The sequence below is a fragment of the Oryctolagus cuniculus genome, chromosome 8 (assembly GCF_051225735.1).
Source record: "Oryctolagus cuniculus isolate XC-2025 breed Fujian yellow rabbit chromosome 8, ASM5122573v1, whole genome shotgun sequence".
NCBI lineage: Eukaryota > Metazoa > Chordata > Mammalia > Lagomorpha > Leporidae > Oryctolagus > Oryctolagus cuniculus.
Genome location: NC_142874.1, coordinates 30619708 through 30636170, shown reverse-complemented (window position 1 = coordinate 30636170; position 16463 = coordinate 30619708). Strand labels below are relative to the sequence as shown.

The 16463-nt window shown below is 60.0% G+C and overlaps 1 protein-coding gene across 2 annotated transcripts; it reads left to right on the top strand.

Annotated features, from left to right (window-relative positions):
* Positions 1-1338: 1338 nt before the first annotated feature.
* Positions 1339-13949, top strand: DMTN (dematin actin binding protein). 2 transcript variants are annotated; one of them, XM_051836778.3, is made up of 15 exons: positions 1339-1472; positions 1665-1739; positions 2131-2286; positions 3357-3401; positions 3587-3686; positions 3950-4006; positions 4176-4328; positions 5401-5525; positions 6653-6758; positions 11901-11965; positions 12100-12148; positions 12242-12249; positions 12411-12476; positions 12628-12708; positions 12826-13949. In XM_051836778.3, exons 1-15 carry the CDS (start codon positions 1455-1457, stop codon positions 12937-12939), a joined length of 1218 nt encoding a protein of 405 aa, XP_051692738.1. In that variant the 5' UTR covers positions 1339-1454; the 3' UTR covers positions 12940-13949. The 2 variants fall into 2 exon arrangements, with proteins under 2 accessions (XP_051692738.1, XP_051692739.1); XM_051836779.3 differs by lacking the exon at positions 1665-1739 and having other exon boundaries at positions 1343-1472.
* Positions 13950-16463: the final 2514 nt, after the last annotated feature.

Sequence of the window (16463 nt, the reverse complement as noted above, 5' to 3'; positions counted from 1 at the left end):
AGAGAGTGGCTACAGAAAAGCAGCCAGAGGTACCTCCCCAGGGCCCTGGGGAGGTAGAAGTCCCAGTTGCTAAGCTGCCAGCTGCAACGTGTGAGGTTTTGAGCATGTCGTGTGTTATTACTCATCTGGAGCTCAGACAGCAACCCCAGGACACTGGCACCGTGCGGGATGCCGCTGGATCGACAGTGTGTATTTTGTAGAAACTATGCTATTTTCAATTTCTTTGCACCCAAATAAACTTTTTATTTATTTATTTGAAAGAGTGACAGAGAGGGGGTCTTCCATCTGCTGGTTCACTCCCCAGATGGCCGAAAGGGCCGGAGCTGAGCTGATCCGAAGCCAGGAGCCAGGAGCTTCTTCCAGGTCTCCCATGCGGGTGCTGGGGCCCAAGGACTTGGGCCATCTTCCGCTGCTTTCCCAGGCCACAGCAGAGAGCTGGATCGAAAGAGGAGCAGCCAGGACCAGAACCGGCGGCGCCCACATGGGATGCTGGCACTTCAGGCCAGGGCTTTAACCTGCTGCGACACAGCGCCAGCCCCCATACTTTTTTAATTTTTTAGAAGATGTATTTATTTATTTGAAAGGCAGAGATACACACACACACACACACACACACACACACACAGAGAGGTCTTCCATCCAATGATTTACTCCCCAAATGACCGCAACAGCCAGAGCTGTGCCAATCTGAAGCCAGGAGCTTCTTCCAGGTCTCCCACGTGGGTGCAGGGGCCCAAGCACTTGGGCCAGCTTCTGCTGCCTTCCCAAGACGTAGCAGGAAGTGGAACAGCAGGGACTTGGAGCTGCGCCCCTATGGGATGCGGGCATCAGGAGTGGTGGCCTGACCCTTTGCGCTGGAGCCCAGCTTCCCTGCAAGGCCTAGCTGTGTGAACTTATTTAATCCCGTTTCCCACAAACTCTCTGAAGCCCCTGGTGGCTCGAGCCCCCATTTTGCAGCAGCTGGCCCAAGGCCGCACGGCTACCGAGCAGCAAGAGGGCAGTGTTGAAGCCGAGGCCCGGGCTGCCTCCCCCTAGGCCCCCGCATTTCCAGGGCTGTGCGGGAGCCGGGGTGCGGCCCGGGCCCGGGCCAGGGAAGGGGTGTGGTCACCGCTGGGCGTCCTCCCCCACCCCACCCCGTGTTCTCCCGGGGCGGGCGGGGGCCTTAGCAGGTGTGGCTGCCCAGGGCACGGAGAGGGCCGACCCCTGCCGTCATTTCCTGCCCAGCCAGAGGACAATGGCCGAGATGCCAGCGGGGCTGCCCTCGGCCTCCACCCACCCACCGCTGCCCGGCTTCCCTCTCTCTCCAGACCCGCTAGGGAGAGTCGCCGAGGGATGAGGACGCTACCGCCCGCTGGGACGCCCCTGCCGCCGCCTCCGGGCCGCGCCTGACGCCCCCGCGCCCTCGCCCCGCGCACACGTCTGTGCCGGCCACCGCCCCGCGAGCTCGCGGCCGCATGGAACGGCTGCAGAAGGTGTGCGGGGCTGCGCCTGCCGGAGCAGGGGGCGTGGGGGACGGGCTCGGGGTGGGGTGGGTTGGGGGGGGCATGACAGCGCCACCTGGTGGCCGCCCGCAGCGCAGCGCTCGGGTCCCCAAGGCCCAGGGCAGACCCCCGGCCCGCACGCACACGCACCTGCCCACGCGCCCGCCTTCTCACTCTCTCCAGCACCCACTGACCTCCCCTGGGAGCGTCAGCTCCTCCCGCGACTCCAGTGTGCCAGGCTCTCCCTCCAGCATCGTGGTGAGTACCCCCTGGTGCCCCCCCCACCCCCGCACACCTGCAGGCTGGGAGGCGGGAGCAGGGGGCTTCTCACAGAGCCCTGCGTGGTGGTCCTGCCAGTGTTGGCCAGCAGAGATGCCCCTCACAACGCAGAGGGGGCGCCCCACACCCCACTGCTACCGGCCTGGTTCTGTCTCCTGGTACCCAGAGTGCTAGGTAAAGGGCCAGAATGCTTTGTGGCAACAGCAGAAATCTGGAAAGCAGCGCAATTTTTAAGGAGCAGGGGGTGGCACTGCCTTGGCCTGTGCCCTCCTTGTGTGCTGGAAGTCCGGCTGGCAGGCCAGCATCCCCAGGAGGGCCCTGGCCGGGCGCACCAGCTCCACCTGCACCATTCCCCCCCGCCCGCCCCCAGGCCAAGATGGACAATCAGGTGCTGGGCTACAAGGACCTGGCTGCCATCCCCAAGGACAAGGCCATCCTGGACATCGAGCGGCCCGACCTCATGATCTACGAGCCCCACTTCACCTACTCCCTCCTGGAACACGTGGAGCTGCCCAGAAGCCGGGAGGTGAGCCGGGGACTTGGGGAGGAGCTGCCTAGCCACACAGGTGATGGTGGGCTCGCCTCTGAGCCTTGCTTGTGTTTATCTGAAACACAGACTACAGAGCTCTGCCCTCCAGTGGTACGTCTCCCCACCCCCACCCCAAATGCCCGCAAAGCCGGGGCTGGGCCAGGCCAATGCCAGAAGCCCAGAATTCAATCAGGGAGACCCATCTGCTGGGGCCACACCTGCCGCCTCCCAGAGTGCGCATGAACAGGAAGCTGGAATTGGAAGCCGAGCCAGGGCTCGAACCAAGACACTGCTCTGGGTTGTGGGCATCTCTACACCAAATGCCCCCACCATTAGTGCTGTCTTTCCTGGAGGGAATGGTACAGGAACACCCCCCCCCCAGTCAGTCAACCAACCCAGGCGGTGTGGGGTGTGGAGGGTGGGCAGAGAGGGCTGGCGGCTGGAGCGGAGGAGGCCACCTTGTGTGGCACCAGCACCGGGGAACAGGGTGGGATGGGCAGAAGGCAAAGCCTGCAGAGAGCCCACGGCGCTGAGTTTGGAGGCTGGGAAGCTGGCCTGTGTGGTGCTGTGGCCTCAGTTTCCCCTCCTGTAAGCCACAGGTGACCCCAGAAGGCGGTCAGGGTGCACGAGATTATGCACAGTGGGTGCTTGTCACCTGTACTGAGTGGGGTAGGGTGCCGTGGCTGAGCAGGGAGATAGGCCAGACCACGGGGAGCCCCTACTCCCCAGGCGCAGGGCCGGCCCCAGCCCCAGGACGCTCGTCCCCTAGTCTCTGAGGGCAGGGTCCCCGCAAGGCTCCCGTTGGCCTCAGAGTACCAGGCACCCCCACCCCCTCACCCCCAGGGCCCGCGTACTTCCTCCCACATCCTTGGCAGGATCCAGGGCCTTGTCCAGCAGGGCCAGGGAGCAGGACAGAGGCCCAGCCTGGGAGCCGGCGGAGAGGAGGTGGCCAGCACTTGGCCAGGAAGGCGTGCAGCACCGGGCTGGGGGGAGGAAGTGGCTCTTTGTTGGTTCCAGGGTTGAGTGCCAACTCCAAGGCTCTGACCAGCCCCCCTCTCCATCTACAGCGCTCGCTCTCACCCAAGTCCACATCGCCACCCCCATCCCCGGAGGTGAGTCTGCCCCCCACAACCCGCCCCTCTGGGCACTGACGGGGGCCCCCACCCACATCCAGAAGGTTGACCAGGGCCTCACTTAGCTCTGTCCCTCTGGGCCATGACGGCCCCCTGGGGCGGGCTGGGGCAAGGTGTCAGACCCACGGAGGTCTCAGCAAGTTTCACGCGTGTGTACTCCTCAGGTGTGGGCCGAGAGCCGGTCCCCAGGAATCATCTCGCAGGCCGCAACCCCGAGAGCCACTGGGACCCCGCGGACCAGCCTGCCCCACTTCCACCATCCCGGTAGGTTGGGTTGTCGGGGAGCCCACATCCTCTCCCTCCCAGCCCCTGGCTCTCTGGGGTGCATGCTCCCAACACGTCCAGCTGGGTCCCCTGATGCCAGGGCCCCAGGCAGGGCCCCCCCCCCCGGCAGCACAGTGCAGGAGTTCCCCTAAAGGCCAGGTTCAGGACCTCAACTAAGTCCCAGTCCCACCACCTTCCCCCATCCCATTCGCCTCCCTTACCTGCGGCCGCCATCAGCTGATTCGCACCTGCCCCTCTTGCAGAGACCACCCGGCCAGACTCCAACATCTACAAGAAGCCACCCATCTATAAGCAGAGAGGTGAGGCTCAGCCCTTTCCTGCCAGGCACGGGGCTGTGTTGCAGGCGGGGGGGGCGGGGGGGCAGAGTGGGGAGTGACAGGCCGTGACCCCGCCCCCTCACCATCGCTGGTGGGGCTGGGGAGAGGGGGCGGGGCTGACTCTGACCTGCACCTGCACCTGCACCTGCAGAGTCCGTGGGAGGCAGTCCTCAGAGCAAGCACCTCATCGAAGACCTCATCATCGAGTCGTCCAAATTCCCTGCGGCCCAGCCCCCCGACCCCAACCAGCCGGCCAAGATCGAGACGGACTACTGGCCGTGCCCCCCGTCGCTGGCCGTCGTGGGTAGGAGAAACTAGGGAGAACCTCTCCCCCACTGCTCGGCATCTGCTGTCCACGCCCACCCGAGCCCCCCGCCCACGGGTCCTCACTGCCCCACTGCCACCCCTGAGCCCACCAGCTCCTTGCCCAGCCCTTCCCTGGGGTCCCTCAGCACTGGTGTCCGCTGCCCCATCTGCCGGCTACCTACCCACTCTGTTCAGTTCTCGGGTCGCTCACCAGACACACCTCACACTGCTGCTGCTGTTGCCCCAGGCTCTGGGAAGAGGAGTGTAACTCTTACTGGGCTGGCTTTGTGGTGTAGCCGGTAAAGCCACCGCCTATGGGGCTGGCATCCCATATGAGCGCTGGTTCCAGTCCTGGCTGCTCCGCTTCCAATCCAGCTCAGTGCTAATGCACCTGGAAAAGCAGTGGAAGACAGCCTAGGCCACCTGGGTGGAGCGCCTGGCTCCTGGCTTTGGCCTGGCCCGGCCCTGGCTGTTGCAGCCATTTAGGGGGATGGACCGGTGGATGGAAGATCAGTTGATCTCTCTCTCTCTCTGCCTTTCAAATACATACATACATGAATCTTTATCATTTTAAATAAACTTGCACATTTTGTAATTGATTTTTTTGAAAAAGATTTATTTCTTTATTTGAAAGTTACAGAGAGGCAGTGGAAGAGAGAGAGAGAGGAGAGAGAGAGAGAGGTCTTCCATCTACTGGTTCACTCCCCAAATGGCCACAATGGCTGGAGCTGGGCTGGTCTGAAGCCAGGAGACAGTAGCTTCCTCCCAGTCTCCCATGTGGGTGCAGGGCCCACGCACTTGGTGCATCTTCCACTGCTTTCCTGGGCCCTTAGCAGGGAGCTGGATAGGAAGCAGAGCAGCCAGGACTCGAATCCATGCTGGTATGGGATGCCGGCTTGGCAGGCCATGGCTTACCCCGCTGCACCACAGCGCGGGCCCCATCAATGCACCTCTAAAGGAAAGTCCGCAGAGCCCCCTTGGACATGCAGCCCAGTGCTGCGCACACCGCTGATGCTTGTGCCGCGAGGCACTGGCTGACCGCCCTGCCTGCTTGTGCCCGTGTCTCCTAGAGACAGAATGGAGGAAGCGGAAGGCCTCCCGGAGGGGGGCCGAGGAGGAGGAGGAGGAGGAGGATGACGACTCCGGGGACGAGATGAAGGCTCTCAGGGAGCGTCAGAAGGAGGAGCTCAGCAAGGTAGCGCCTGGCCTGTGCGGGGTTAGGGTCAGGGTCAGGGTCGGGGTCGGGTTGGGGTCAGGGTCGAGGTTGGGTTGGGTCAGGATCAGGATCAGGGCTAGGGTCAGGGTCGGGGTCGGGGTTGGGGTCGGGTTGGATTAGGGTCAGGGTCAGGGTCAGGGTCGGGTTGGGTAGGGTCAGGATCAGGGCTAGGGTCAGGGTCGGGGTCGGGGTTGGGGTCGGGTTGGAATAGGGTCAGGGTCAGGGTCGGGTTGGGTAGGGTCAGGATCAGGGCTAGGGTTAGGGTCAGGGTCAGGGTCGGGTTGGGTTGGGGTCAGGGTCGGGGTCAGGGTCGGGTTGGGTTAGGGTCAGGGTCGGGGTCAGGGTTAGGGGGCTCGTCCTTGTCCGAACGGGAGAGGAAGTCCTTTCTTTCCCAAGTGCTCCGGCTCACTAGGGTCAAAGGCCAGACAAGGGCCGTGCCACAGGGGCTGGCTGCTGGGAAAAGCGGAAGGAGAGCGTGGGCCTCTGGTCCCCAGGTGGGGAGCGTGTCGGGAGCTAGAGAAAGGCCACCTCTGGTGTGCTGGGCCCGGTATGGCGACCTGGGATGAGGAGGCCCCTGGGCCAGAGCTCCCCAAGGAGCCAGCCCCAAGGTGGCTGCATCTTGGACAAGAGCTGAGCGACCCTGGGCTCCGCCTGGGAACCATGCCGCAGTCCCTGCCCCCTCTCTTTACCCACGTGATGCCATCCCCAGTTCTCACGCCTGTGCAGATGAGAATCCAGAATCTGAGTGTTGGCACCTTCCTCTTCTTCTCCTTTTTTTTTTTTTTTTTAAGATTTATTTATTTATTTGAGAGACAGCATTACAGACACAGAGAGAGAGAGAGAGGTCTTCCATCTATTGGTTCACTCTCTAAATGACCACGATGGCCAGGGCTGGGCCAGGCCAAAACCAAGAGCCTGGAGCTTCTTCCAGGTCTCCCACATGAGTGCTGGGGCCCAACACTTGGGCCATCTTCCACTGCTTTCCCAGGCCATTAACAGGGAGCCGGCTCAGAAGTGGAGCAGCCAGGGCTCGAACCAGCATCCGTGTGGGTTAACCGACTACGCCACAGCGCCGGCCCAGCGCCGCCTTTTTTCTCCCTCCTCAGGTGACTTCCAACTTGGGGAAGATGATCCTGAAAGAAGAGATGGAGAAGTCACTGCCCATCCGGAGGAAGACCCGCTCCCTGCCTGACCGGACGCCCCTGCACGCCTGTGAGTGCTGGGGGGCGGGGCGCCGTGAGCCAGCCGGCTGTGTGTGGGGACCCGGTTGTGAGACACAGAAGACGCAGCCCTGGCTCCCAGGCATGAGGGAAGCAGCCACGCACCCACGTGCCATGAGAAAAGATAGCGACAGCTGGAGCAGTCAACAGCTGAATTCTTACAATTTGTATTTATTTGAGAGGCAGAGAGAGAGCGCGCGCGCGAGAGAGCTCTCATTTGCTGTCCCTAAGAGCCCTCAATGGCTGGGGCTGGAGCAGGCTGAAGCCAAGAGCCTGGAACTCACGTGGGTGGCAGGGGGCTACCACCTTCTGCCATCCCAGAGTGTGCAATGGCAGGATTGGGAGTGGAGCCGGGGCTGGATCCCAGGCGCTCTGATATGAGATGCTGGCCTCCCAAGCAGCGCCGAAGGCCGTGCCTTGTTTAACTTAACAGGTGTTCACTGAGGCTCTGTGCTGTGCTAGGCACGGGAGGTACCCTAGGGAGAAAAATGTCCCCCTGGGGCCTGCGGTCAGTGGGGAGTGACAGGGAAACAGGGCTTGGGTGCAGTCCGGTTGGCGTCGTGAGAGGTGACAGGTGTGCAGGTATCCTCTGCGAGGCCGAGACCAAGGCCTGGGGGGGGTGCCCCTGAGGCTCCAAGGAGGAGACTGAGTGAGCCAGGAGGCAGTGTCACAGTCATGGCAACAGGGCAGGAGCAAAGGTGGGGGCACGGAGATCCTGGCAGCTTCGAACCCCAGGAGCCGGGGGTGGGGGGCGAGGCAGGCGGGAGGTGCCGTGGACCGGGGGGGGGTGGGAGGGGGCTCTGCCTCTGACCGCCCAGGTCGGCCTGGGCTTCCTTGGGTCTTGTGGCTTCACGGGTTAGGAAATGGAAACCAAGAGATCTCTGGAAGCCCAGCCTTGGGAGCTGCACGGTGTCTGTTGCACTGCATTCTGGGGGCCTGAGCAGTCACCGAGCAGCCCAGACTCAAGGGCAGGAGAGAGACTGGACAGAGGGACCACAGTGGGGGAGGTGACGAGGGTGCTGGCCAACTCTGGGAACAATCTAGCACAAGGTCCAATAGTCCCAGCTAAGGGCCGAAGCTAACAGGTACTTGACAGAGCTCATGGAAAATGGAATATTTTTTGCTGTTGTTTAAAGATTTATTTATTTATTTGAAAGGCAGAGTTAGGGAGAGAGAGAGAAAGAGAGGTCTTCCATCCGCTGGTTCACTCTCCAAATGGCCACAATTCCCAGGGCTGGGCTGATCTGAAGACAAGAGCCACGGAGCTTCTTCCAGGTCTCCCATGTGGGTTCAGGGTGCAAATGCTAGGGCCATTCTCCAATGCTCTCCCAGGCACGTTAGCAGGGAGCTGGATCAGAAGTGGAACAGCCGGGACTCCAGGTGCCCATGTGGGATGCTGGTGCTGCAGGTGGTGGCTTAACCTGTGGCACCACAGCACCAGCCCCAAAAACAGAGTTTTTAAATGGTAAGTTTCGGGGTTGGCATTTGGCCTTGTGGTTCTGATATTGTTTGGGAAGCCCACATCCCAAATCAGAGTGCCTGAGTTTGCGGCTCAGCTCCACTTCCCAATCCAGCTTCCTGCCAGTGTGCACCCTGGGAGGCAGCAGGCGATGGCTCAAGTACTTGGGTCCCTGCCACCCATGTGAGACCTGGGTTGAGTTCTGGGCTCCTTAATTTGGCCCAGCCCAGCCCTGGCTGTTGGGCATTTGGGGAAAGAAACAGCGGATGGGAGCTGATTCTGTCTCTCTTATAAATAAAATAAACTAAAATTATTTTTAAATGATGTTTATTTTTTTAAAAGATTTATTTTTATTTATTTGAAAGACAGAGTTACAGAGAGAGGTAGAGACAGAGAGAGGTCTTCCATCTGCTGGTTCACTCTCCAGATGGCCACAATGGCCGGAGCTATGCTGATCCGAAGCCAGGAGCCAGGAGCTTCCTCTGGGTCTCCCACACGGGTGCAGGGGCCCAAGGACCTGGGCCATCTTCCACTGCTTTCCCAGACCATAGCAGAGAGTTGGATCAGAAGAGGAGCAGCTGGGACTCGAACCAGCGCCTGTATGGGATGCTGGCACTGCAGGTGGAGGATTAACCTACTTTGCCATAGTGCCAGCCCCAACTTCCATTTTAATTTCATTTGTACATGACCTTCTTAAACATTATTTATTTGAAAGAGGGACAGAGCTAGAGAGAGAGAGAGAGAGAGAGAGCGAGAGAGAGATCTTCCATCTGCTGGTTCATTCCCCAAATGACTGTAATAGCTAGGGCTGGACCAGGCCAAAGCCAGAAGCCAGGAACTCCATCTGGATGTCCCATGTGGACAACAGGGGCCCAGCTAGTTAAGCCACCACCTGCTTCCCAGGTTCATTAGTAGGAAGCTGGATTGGAAGTGGAGGTGGAACTTGACCAGAGGCACCCAAGCAGTAGCCTAACCCACTATACTGCAACACCTGCTCTGTCCATGGATTTTCTTTAAAATATTTACTTATTTGAAAGGCAGAGGGACAGAGAGAGAAAAAGAGACAGAGAGAGAAAGGCCAGAGCCAGCCAGGAGCCAGGAGCGCCACCCCGGTCTCCCACATGGGCAACAGGGGCCCAAGCAGTTGAGCTGCTGCCTTCTCAGGCCATTAGCAGGGAGCTGGCTCAGAAGTAGAGCAGCCGGGACACGAACCAGCATCCATATGGGATGTCAGCGTCACAGGCGGTGGCTTTACCCACTGTGCCACAGCACATGACCTGGATGAAGCTCCTGGCCCCTGGCTTCAGCCTGGCGCAGCCCTGACCAGACCAGCTATCTGGGGAGTGAACCAGCAGATCCATCTCTCGTTCTCTCTCTCTGTCTCTCCGTCTCTTTCTGTCTCTCCCTCTCTCTCTGTGACTCTTTCAAATAAATAAGTAAATCCTAAAAAGAAAAGTGGAGCACCACAACTCAGACTGCTACTCCAACATGGGACGCTGGTGTCCACGAGGCCGCTTAACCTGCGGTACCACAGCGTCCACCCCATCCGGGAACTTTCTGATGCGCCCTCATATACGTGGGGTCCAGAGAACTGCCCAGGCGATCAAGTCCACTGCCTCGAATCCAGGGGCTGATTAGGTGTGGAGAGGAGGGAAGCAGGGGTCAGGGTTCAAGATCATTCGAGAGGCAGAGTTTCGGGGAAAGAGGAGGAGTCTGGTTCCAGCCTGCGGGGTGTGAGTGTGTGGGTGGGGGCCAGAGGGTCTCCAGGGACGCGGCAGGCATTGAGGTGTGCCCAGAGCAGGGGGAGGCATGGTGAGCGTGCTGAGGACTTGCAGTAGCTCCGAAGGGGGAAGAAATGGCACGGAGCTTCCCTTTGGCTGGGATCCACATGGGGAGGGGAGATGCGGGGTGAGGCAGGTACTGGGGGCCCGTGGGACTGGGCTGCACCATCGGGGTGCTGGTGGAGCCAGTTAGTGGCTCTAGCGGCTCAGCTGCAGGGTGGGGGTGGGCAGGGGGCCAGCGGGGCAGTGCAGACACCCCAGAACTGGAGAACTGGGGTGTATCCAGCTCCCTGCCAGTTGCCTGGGAGGCAGCTCCCTAACTCCCACTCGAGCCTCAGAAGGGTAAACAGCAGAGGCCTACACCAGCGTCACTTTTGGCATCCCTGCACTTGGGTGTGCTCCACCGTCACGTGACACGGAAGGTACCGTCCTGTCTGGTTGGTCTTCGCATTTCCGGAGTCATGGACAGGCATGTCGTCTGATCTCATGGGGACCTCGGAGGGGTCCCTTCTGCGAAGGAGCCGCTTGGCATGAGAAATCCGAGTGGCGCTCCCCCAGGCCACGGCCACTGCGTGCAGATGTCTCCTGGGAAATGCTCCCGTGGTGCTAGGTGACTGGTGGGAGGGCTGCACGTCTTCTGTGAAAATAAGACAGGCGCCACCCCCAAGCCCATTTGTTCTCGCCCACTGGGCTTGTTGATTAGATGAGCTCTCCTAGCTTTGACTCTAGGAGGCTAATACTTGCACACAGGCTGGTTAAAACAGTGGCCGCAGAAGGCCAGCAACTGCTCGTAACTGGAAACGGAGCCCTCAGGGACAAAGTTCTAAGAACTCGTGTTATTCGTTCCCTTGAATCTTACTCAGCCGTGCTTGGAAGCAAAGACAGCCCATGAAACGGGACATCCAGGGATGCGAGTGGAAAGTGTATCAGCTAGTAGTCTCGCACCTGTCAGCCTGGGGAAGTGACTGTCTGTATCATAAAGCCAAACGTTTAAAATTCCAGGACTGGGCCCTGGCCTTCTGGTACAGTGGGTTAAGCCACCACGTGCGATGCTGGCATCCCATATCAGAGTCCTGGCCGCTCTGCTTCCTATCCAGCCATCTGCTAGTGCGCCTGGGAAGGCAGTGGAGGATGGCTCAAGTGCGTGGGCCCTTGCCATGCATGTGGGAGGCCTGGATGGAGTTCTAGGCTCCTGGCTTTGGCCTGGCCCAGCTCTGGCTGTTTTGGCTATTTGGGGAGTAAACCAACAGATGGAAGATCTCTCCGTTTCTTTCTCTCTGTCTCTCTCTCCCTCCCTGTTTGCCCCCACCCCGTGTGACTTTTCCACTCAAATATATCTTTAAAAAATAAGTAAAATTCAATTACTAACGATGTTAATAAAACTGCAATAATTCAGTCATTTTGATTGGGTTTTTAGATTGATTTGTATGCGTATGCTTCAAAAAATTGGTGAGAAATGGAATTAAAATGGAATTATTGTGGTACAAAAACTTTTTGGAAATCCATGCTTTTTTCCCCCCTCCTAATATGCATTTTCCATGAACTGTTTGAGGACTCCCTCGTATGCATGGATTTCAAGCAAATTTTTGCATCAAAGTCGCCTTATCTTTTAATACCATTTTCTCATGAATGCTGCCTAGTAGCCAATGTTAGGCCAGAACCTCAGCTGGGTATGGCTGTGCAGTATGCACTTGGCTGTAGACTTCTAGTTGTAGACAGAAACACCCACACTGTGTCACCTGCTGAAGGGGACAGGTCGGGACTGGAAGCCCCAGAAGCCCACCAGGAGCCCCCCCACTCTCTCCCTCCCTCATCCTCCCCCTCCCCTCCCCACTCCCCCACCCTGCCCAGGCTAGGGGCTGACTGGCCCAGGGCCTCTTGGTCTCTTTTGCAGCTTTGCACCCAGGGACGTCCAAGTCATCTTCTCTCCCTGCCTACGGCAGGACCACCCTAAGCCGGGTAAGGCCTCTGAGATTCAGGAGAGGGGTGCACAGGGAGGGGGCTGGGAGTGGTGTCCTCGGGGAGCCCACCGTGAGGGGGGCCAGGGAGGAGCCCTCCCAGCCTCCTCTCTGATCCCCTCACGCCCCCTCCAGCTCCAGTCCACGGACTTCAGCCCATCGGAGAGTGATTCCGGAAGCCCAGGTGAGAGGCGAAGCTGGGGCCTTTGGTGTGGGAGGGGTCTGTGGCCTGGGCAGGTGTGGAGACCTCTGAGTGGTTGGCCCTTCTCTCCCGCAGGCCTGCAGGTGAGTGCCTCGCCGAGGGGCAGGCGGAGGAGCGCTGGAAGCCGTCGCCAGGCAGTGTCTGTCGGGGCGGGGCAGGGGGACGAGGGGCCGCCGAGAAGCCCAGGGTAAGGCTGAGAGGCCTCCCTGCCCTCTCTGGTTCACTGCGGCTTTGGTCTCCCCAGAACGGAGAGGGCCAGAGTGGGAGGATGGACCGGGGGAACTCCCTGCCTTGTGTGCTGGAACAGAAGGTGAGGGGCAGGGGGCGGCCACCTCGAGCGGGGGGGAGCGGGGATGCAAAGTGGCATGGACCCCAGCGGCCTCTGCAGGGTGGAGAGGGGGCCGGGGGGAGTCGAAGAGGGGGTTCCTGGCGCCAGCCTCAGACGACCCGGTCCTTCCCAGATCTACCCCTACGAAATGCTGGTGGTGACCAACAGGGGGCGCACCAAGTTGCCGCCTGGTGTGGATCGGATGCGGCTTGAGGTATGCGGGCCCTAGAAGGCCCTGGGTGGGCACCCTGGCCTCGTGGGGCCTCCCGAATGAGCGTGTCACGTGGGCCAGCTGGCACAGCGCCCCGCCCGCCCCCTTTCCCCTCCGCAGAGGCACCTGTCGGCCGAGGACTTCTCCAGGGTCTTCGCCATGTCTCCCGAGGAGTTCGGCAAGCTGGCTCTCTGGAAGCGCAACGAGCTGAAGAAGAAGGCCTCTCTCTTCTGACGCCCCGCGGCCCGCGGCCGACCCCTCCCTCGCCGCAGCAGGGCCCTGGGAACCTGACCATGATCTTCACTGGAAGCCGCCAGCGCGGGGAGGCGGGGCCGAGGTGTGGTAGGCAGCCGGGCCCGCTGTGGTGCAGAGAGCAGTGGACACTGTTCCTTTAATAGGGAGCTTGGGGCCCCGGGGGCCTCCTCCTCTTCTCCCTGGTCCTCATTGCCCGGGCAAACCCCGCCCCCCACCCCGGGGCCAGACAAGCTGAGTTCATGTTTGTGCCCCCTCCCTGCCTCCACCCCCCAAGCGAGGGTCCCTAGAGGAAGGCAGGAGCAACAGAGGGGGCACTGGGCCAGGCCCGCCAGCTGCGTGCGCAGGGATGGGTAGGATGTGGCCATCAGGGCGAGCTCTCGGCTCCTTGTGTGCCCGAGCATGGCGCTCCCCGCCCCTGCCTGCCTGCCCGCCTGTGCGCCCAGGGAGCAGGCTCATGCTGGAGGCACCCGGCTCGTCCTGTCCTCCACTTGCAACCCCCAAGCTTCCAAGCCTCTTGCTCCAGACCCGGCTTCCCCAGGAGCCTTGGCTTAGAGTGGAGATGCCGCCTATCCAAAGCCTTCCACAGCCGTTAGCACAGTCGAGCTAGGACCCCACTTCCTGGCACCCAGCTCGGGGCCGACACGACTCTGGCCTGCTTGGATGGGGTCCAGGGGCCAGGCCGGGCCTTTCAGGGTGTCCTGGCCAGCAGGACCCCACCCCCAGCACCCACGCACCTCCCCCTCACTGCACTCTAAAGAATGTCATTATTGGGGCACCCCCGGCTGCTTTCCTCACCTCACTCTCTGCCCTCCCTGCTCTCACTCTGGCTTTTCTTCTCCCCCAATCGTATGTGTATATAATTATATATATATATATTTTCACCCAGGTCTGGGTTTGGTTCCTGCCCAGGTCCTGGCATCCCTTTCCACCTGTGTGTGTGTGACAGTGCTGGCAGGGGACTCTGCTTCGAATTAAAAGGTTGCATTGGGTCCCTCCATCTACTTGTTCTTTAAGGGCCACCAGCCCAGGGTGAGAGGGCTGGGTGACAGCAGGTGGAGGGTCCCTGGGATGGAGCCACCCCTCCCACAGCCCTGGCCCCAGCAGCAGGGACTGGTCCAGGCAGGGCCCCATCAGGGCTCCGGATGATGGCTGGGGGTTGGGAGTAGGGGCTAGAGGGCTCTCACAGCTGAGAGGAGCTGGACAGGACAGGTTGCTTCTGTCTTCCACCAAGGCCTAAAGGCTGCCCCATGGCAGTCAAGTTCATGAACGTCTGGCCCAGCGGCACACGGGGCCCAGGGCCCTCTCCATTCCATGAGGAGGCCACACAGAGAAATGTGAGTGTGTGGTGAGCTGGTGGTCACGGAGCAGGCAGGGGACGCCGAGGGATGGAGGAGGGGCGTTGGGGGAAACAGCGGGCTCAGGGCAGGCCTCGGGAGGAGCTGAGATTTGGTCGTGGCTGGCTCGGCGAGGACTTCCAAGGGGACCACACAGGAAGCTGTGTGTCCAGGGAGTGCCGATTTGATTGGAAGATCAGGAGGAGATTGTGGGTGATTGGGAGGGAGGGACTGGCCTTCCCCGGGGAACGTGCAGAGATGTCCGTCAGAGGAGCAGGTGAGCCGAGGGTGTTCTAGTTACAGCCTCAGCCATGTCCCTAGATGACTTTCCAACCCTCTCAGCTGAGACCAGAGCAACATGGGACAGGGCTCCAGCCTGCAGCTGGGACACCCTCACCCCACATCAGAGTGCCTGGTTTGAGTTCTAGTGGGACGCCCACACCCCACATCAGGGTGCCTGGTCTGAGTTCTAGTGGGACGCCCACACCCCATATCAGGGTGCCTGGTTTGAGTTCTAGTGGGACGCCCACACCCCACATCAGGGTGCTTGGGATGGATTCCCAGCTCTGACTCCTCACACCAGCCTGCTGCCAGTGGAGACCCTGGGAGCAGTGGGTGCTGGCTCGGACCACTGGGTTCCTGCCACCCAGGCGGGAGACCCGCACTGAACTGCTGGCTCCTAGCTTCATCCTGGCCCAGTCCTGGTCCTTGCAAGCATCTGGGTGGTGGTGGTGGGGTTGAACCAGCACATGGGGGCTGTGTCTCTCCAGTAAATACATAAATATTCTTTTAAAAAATTCTTAAAAGAAATAAGCACCATGGTCTAAGGACCTCTCAGATTTGATTGATTTTTTATTTGAAGGGGATTGAGAGTGAGTGTGCTCTCAGCTACTGGTTTGCATCCCAGATACCAGCACAGGCCCCGAGCTAGGGACTAAAGCCGCAGCCAGGAACTCCAGCAGGTCTCCCACGTGGGTGGCAGGAACCGCATCACCACTGCCTCCCGGGGTGCGCGTTCGCAGGAAGCTGAGCCGGATCGGGAACCCAGACAGTATACAGTTATCTCACCGTGCCAAATGCCTGCCCCTTCACTGGAAAATATGTGTGGCAGGTGCAGATGTGACCCTCAGCCTAAAGGATATTTAGGTTCCGGAGAATTTGGCGCACTCACAAGGCAGCTCGTGGTCCCTACAGCCAAGGTGTGGGCAGGGTGCGAGCGGCACGCAGACGTGAGACCTGTGAGGCCGTGCAGCCCAGTGCACCCCAAGCCTGTGTCTCTTTTTAAGTCAATCTTGCAGCAATTGGAATACATTTGCCTGCTGAGTTTTGGCATAAGTGGAGACTGATGGAGGAGAACAGAGAAGCTGGTGGATACATTGTTGTCAGGGGTCACGGGACAGCAGCCCTGACCCCAGCACAGCACCTGATGCCTCGGTGCGTTTGGTGGCACAGTGCCGAGGGCGGCTGGATTCACACACGGGGAGCCCCAGGAGACTCATTCCCTGGCCTCCTGCAGACAGACAGGGGGCTCGGGCCCTCTGCTCCAATCAGTGCTAAGAGCTTACCCTGCGAGACCCTCCCCCTCTTTCCAGCTGATCGCACAGGCTTTCTTCCAAGGCCCTTCCTCAAGCGCCCTAGCCTGTCGGCAGAATTTAGTGTCCCTGATGTCCAGCACTCTCGCCATAGGACACGGATGAGTGTGTACGCTGCCTTCTATTTGAGCTTTATATATAATATCTAAGGGAGTGGACATTTAGCTCACACGAGAACGCTTCGGTTCCCTGCCTGACTCCTGCTGCAGACCCTGGGAGGCAACGGAGATGTGTCCCCGGCTCCCAGCTGCAGCCCGGCCCAGCCCTGGCCTTGCGGACAATCAGAGGAGTGGAGCAGCAGATGGGAGGTCTCTAGCCCTCTCTCTCTTGCTTACTCTCTTTCTGTCTCTGCCTCTCAAATAAATAAAAGAAATTCCTGGAGAACACGTCTTGTTTTTGGTGTTTTTTTTTTTTAATAACTTTTGCAAAGTGAAGCTGAGTAGAGGGCTATGAGCTCCCTTCTCTTAGTCCAGGGCGGAAGACACTGGTTCCATCGTCTGGGCTGCATCCCTGCCCCGGGAGGAGGCACGGAGCTAGAACTGCTGGGCTCTCACCTTCCTGGGTCGCTTCTTCCCCT

What these genes read in the sequence shown, in the direction of transcription:
- DMTN (XM_051836778.3), top strand. An exon ending in GCTCTCCCTCCAGCATCGTG is followed by an intron (nt 1,740 to 2,130) that starts GTGAGTACCCCC and finishes GCCCGCCCCCAG; the next exon opens with GCCAAGATGGACAATCAGGT. An exon ending in AGAAGGAGGAGCTCAGCAAG is followed by an intron (nt 5,526 to 6,652) that starts GTAGCGCCTGGC and finishes CTCCCTCCTCAG; the next exon opens with GTGACTTCCAACTTGGGGAA.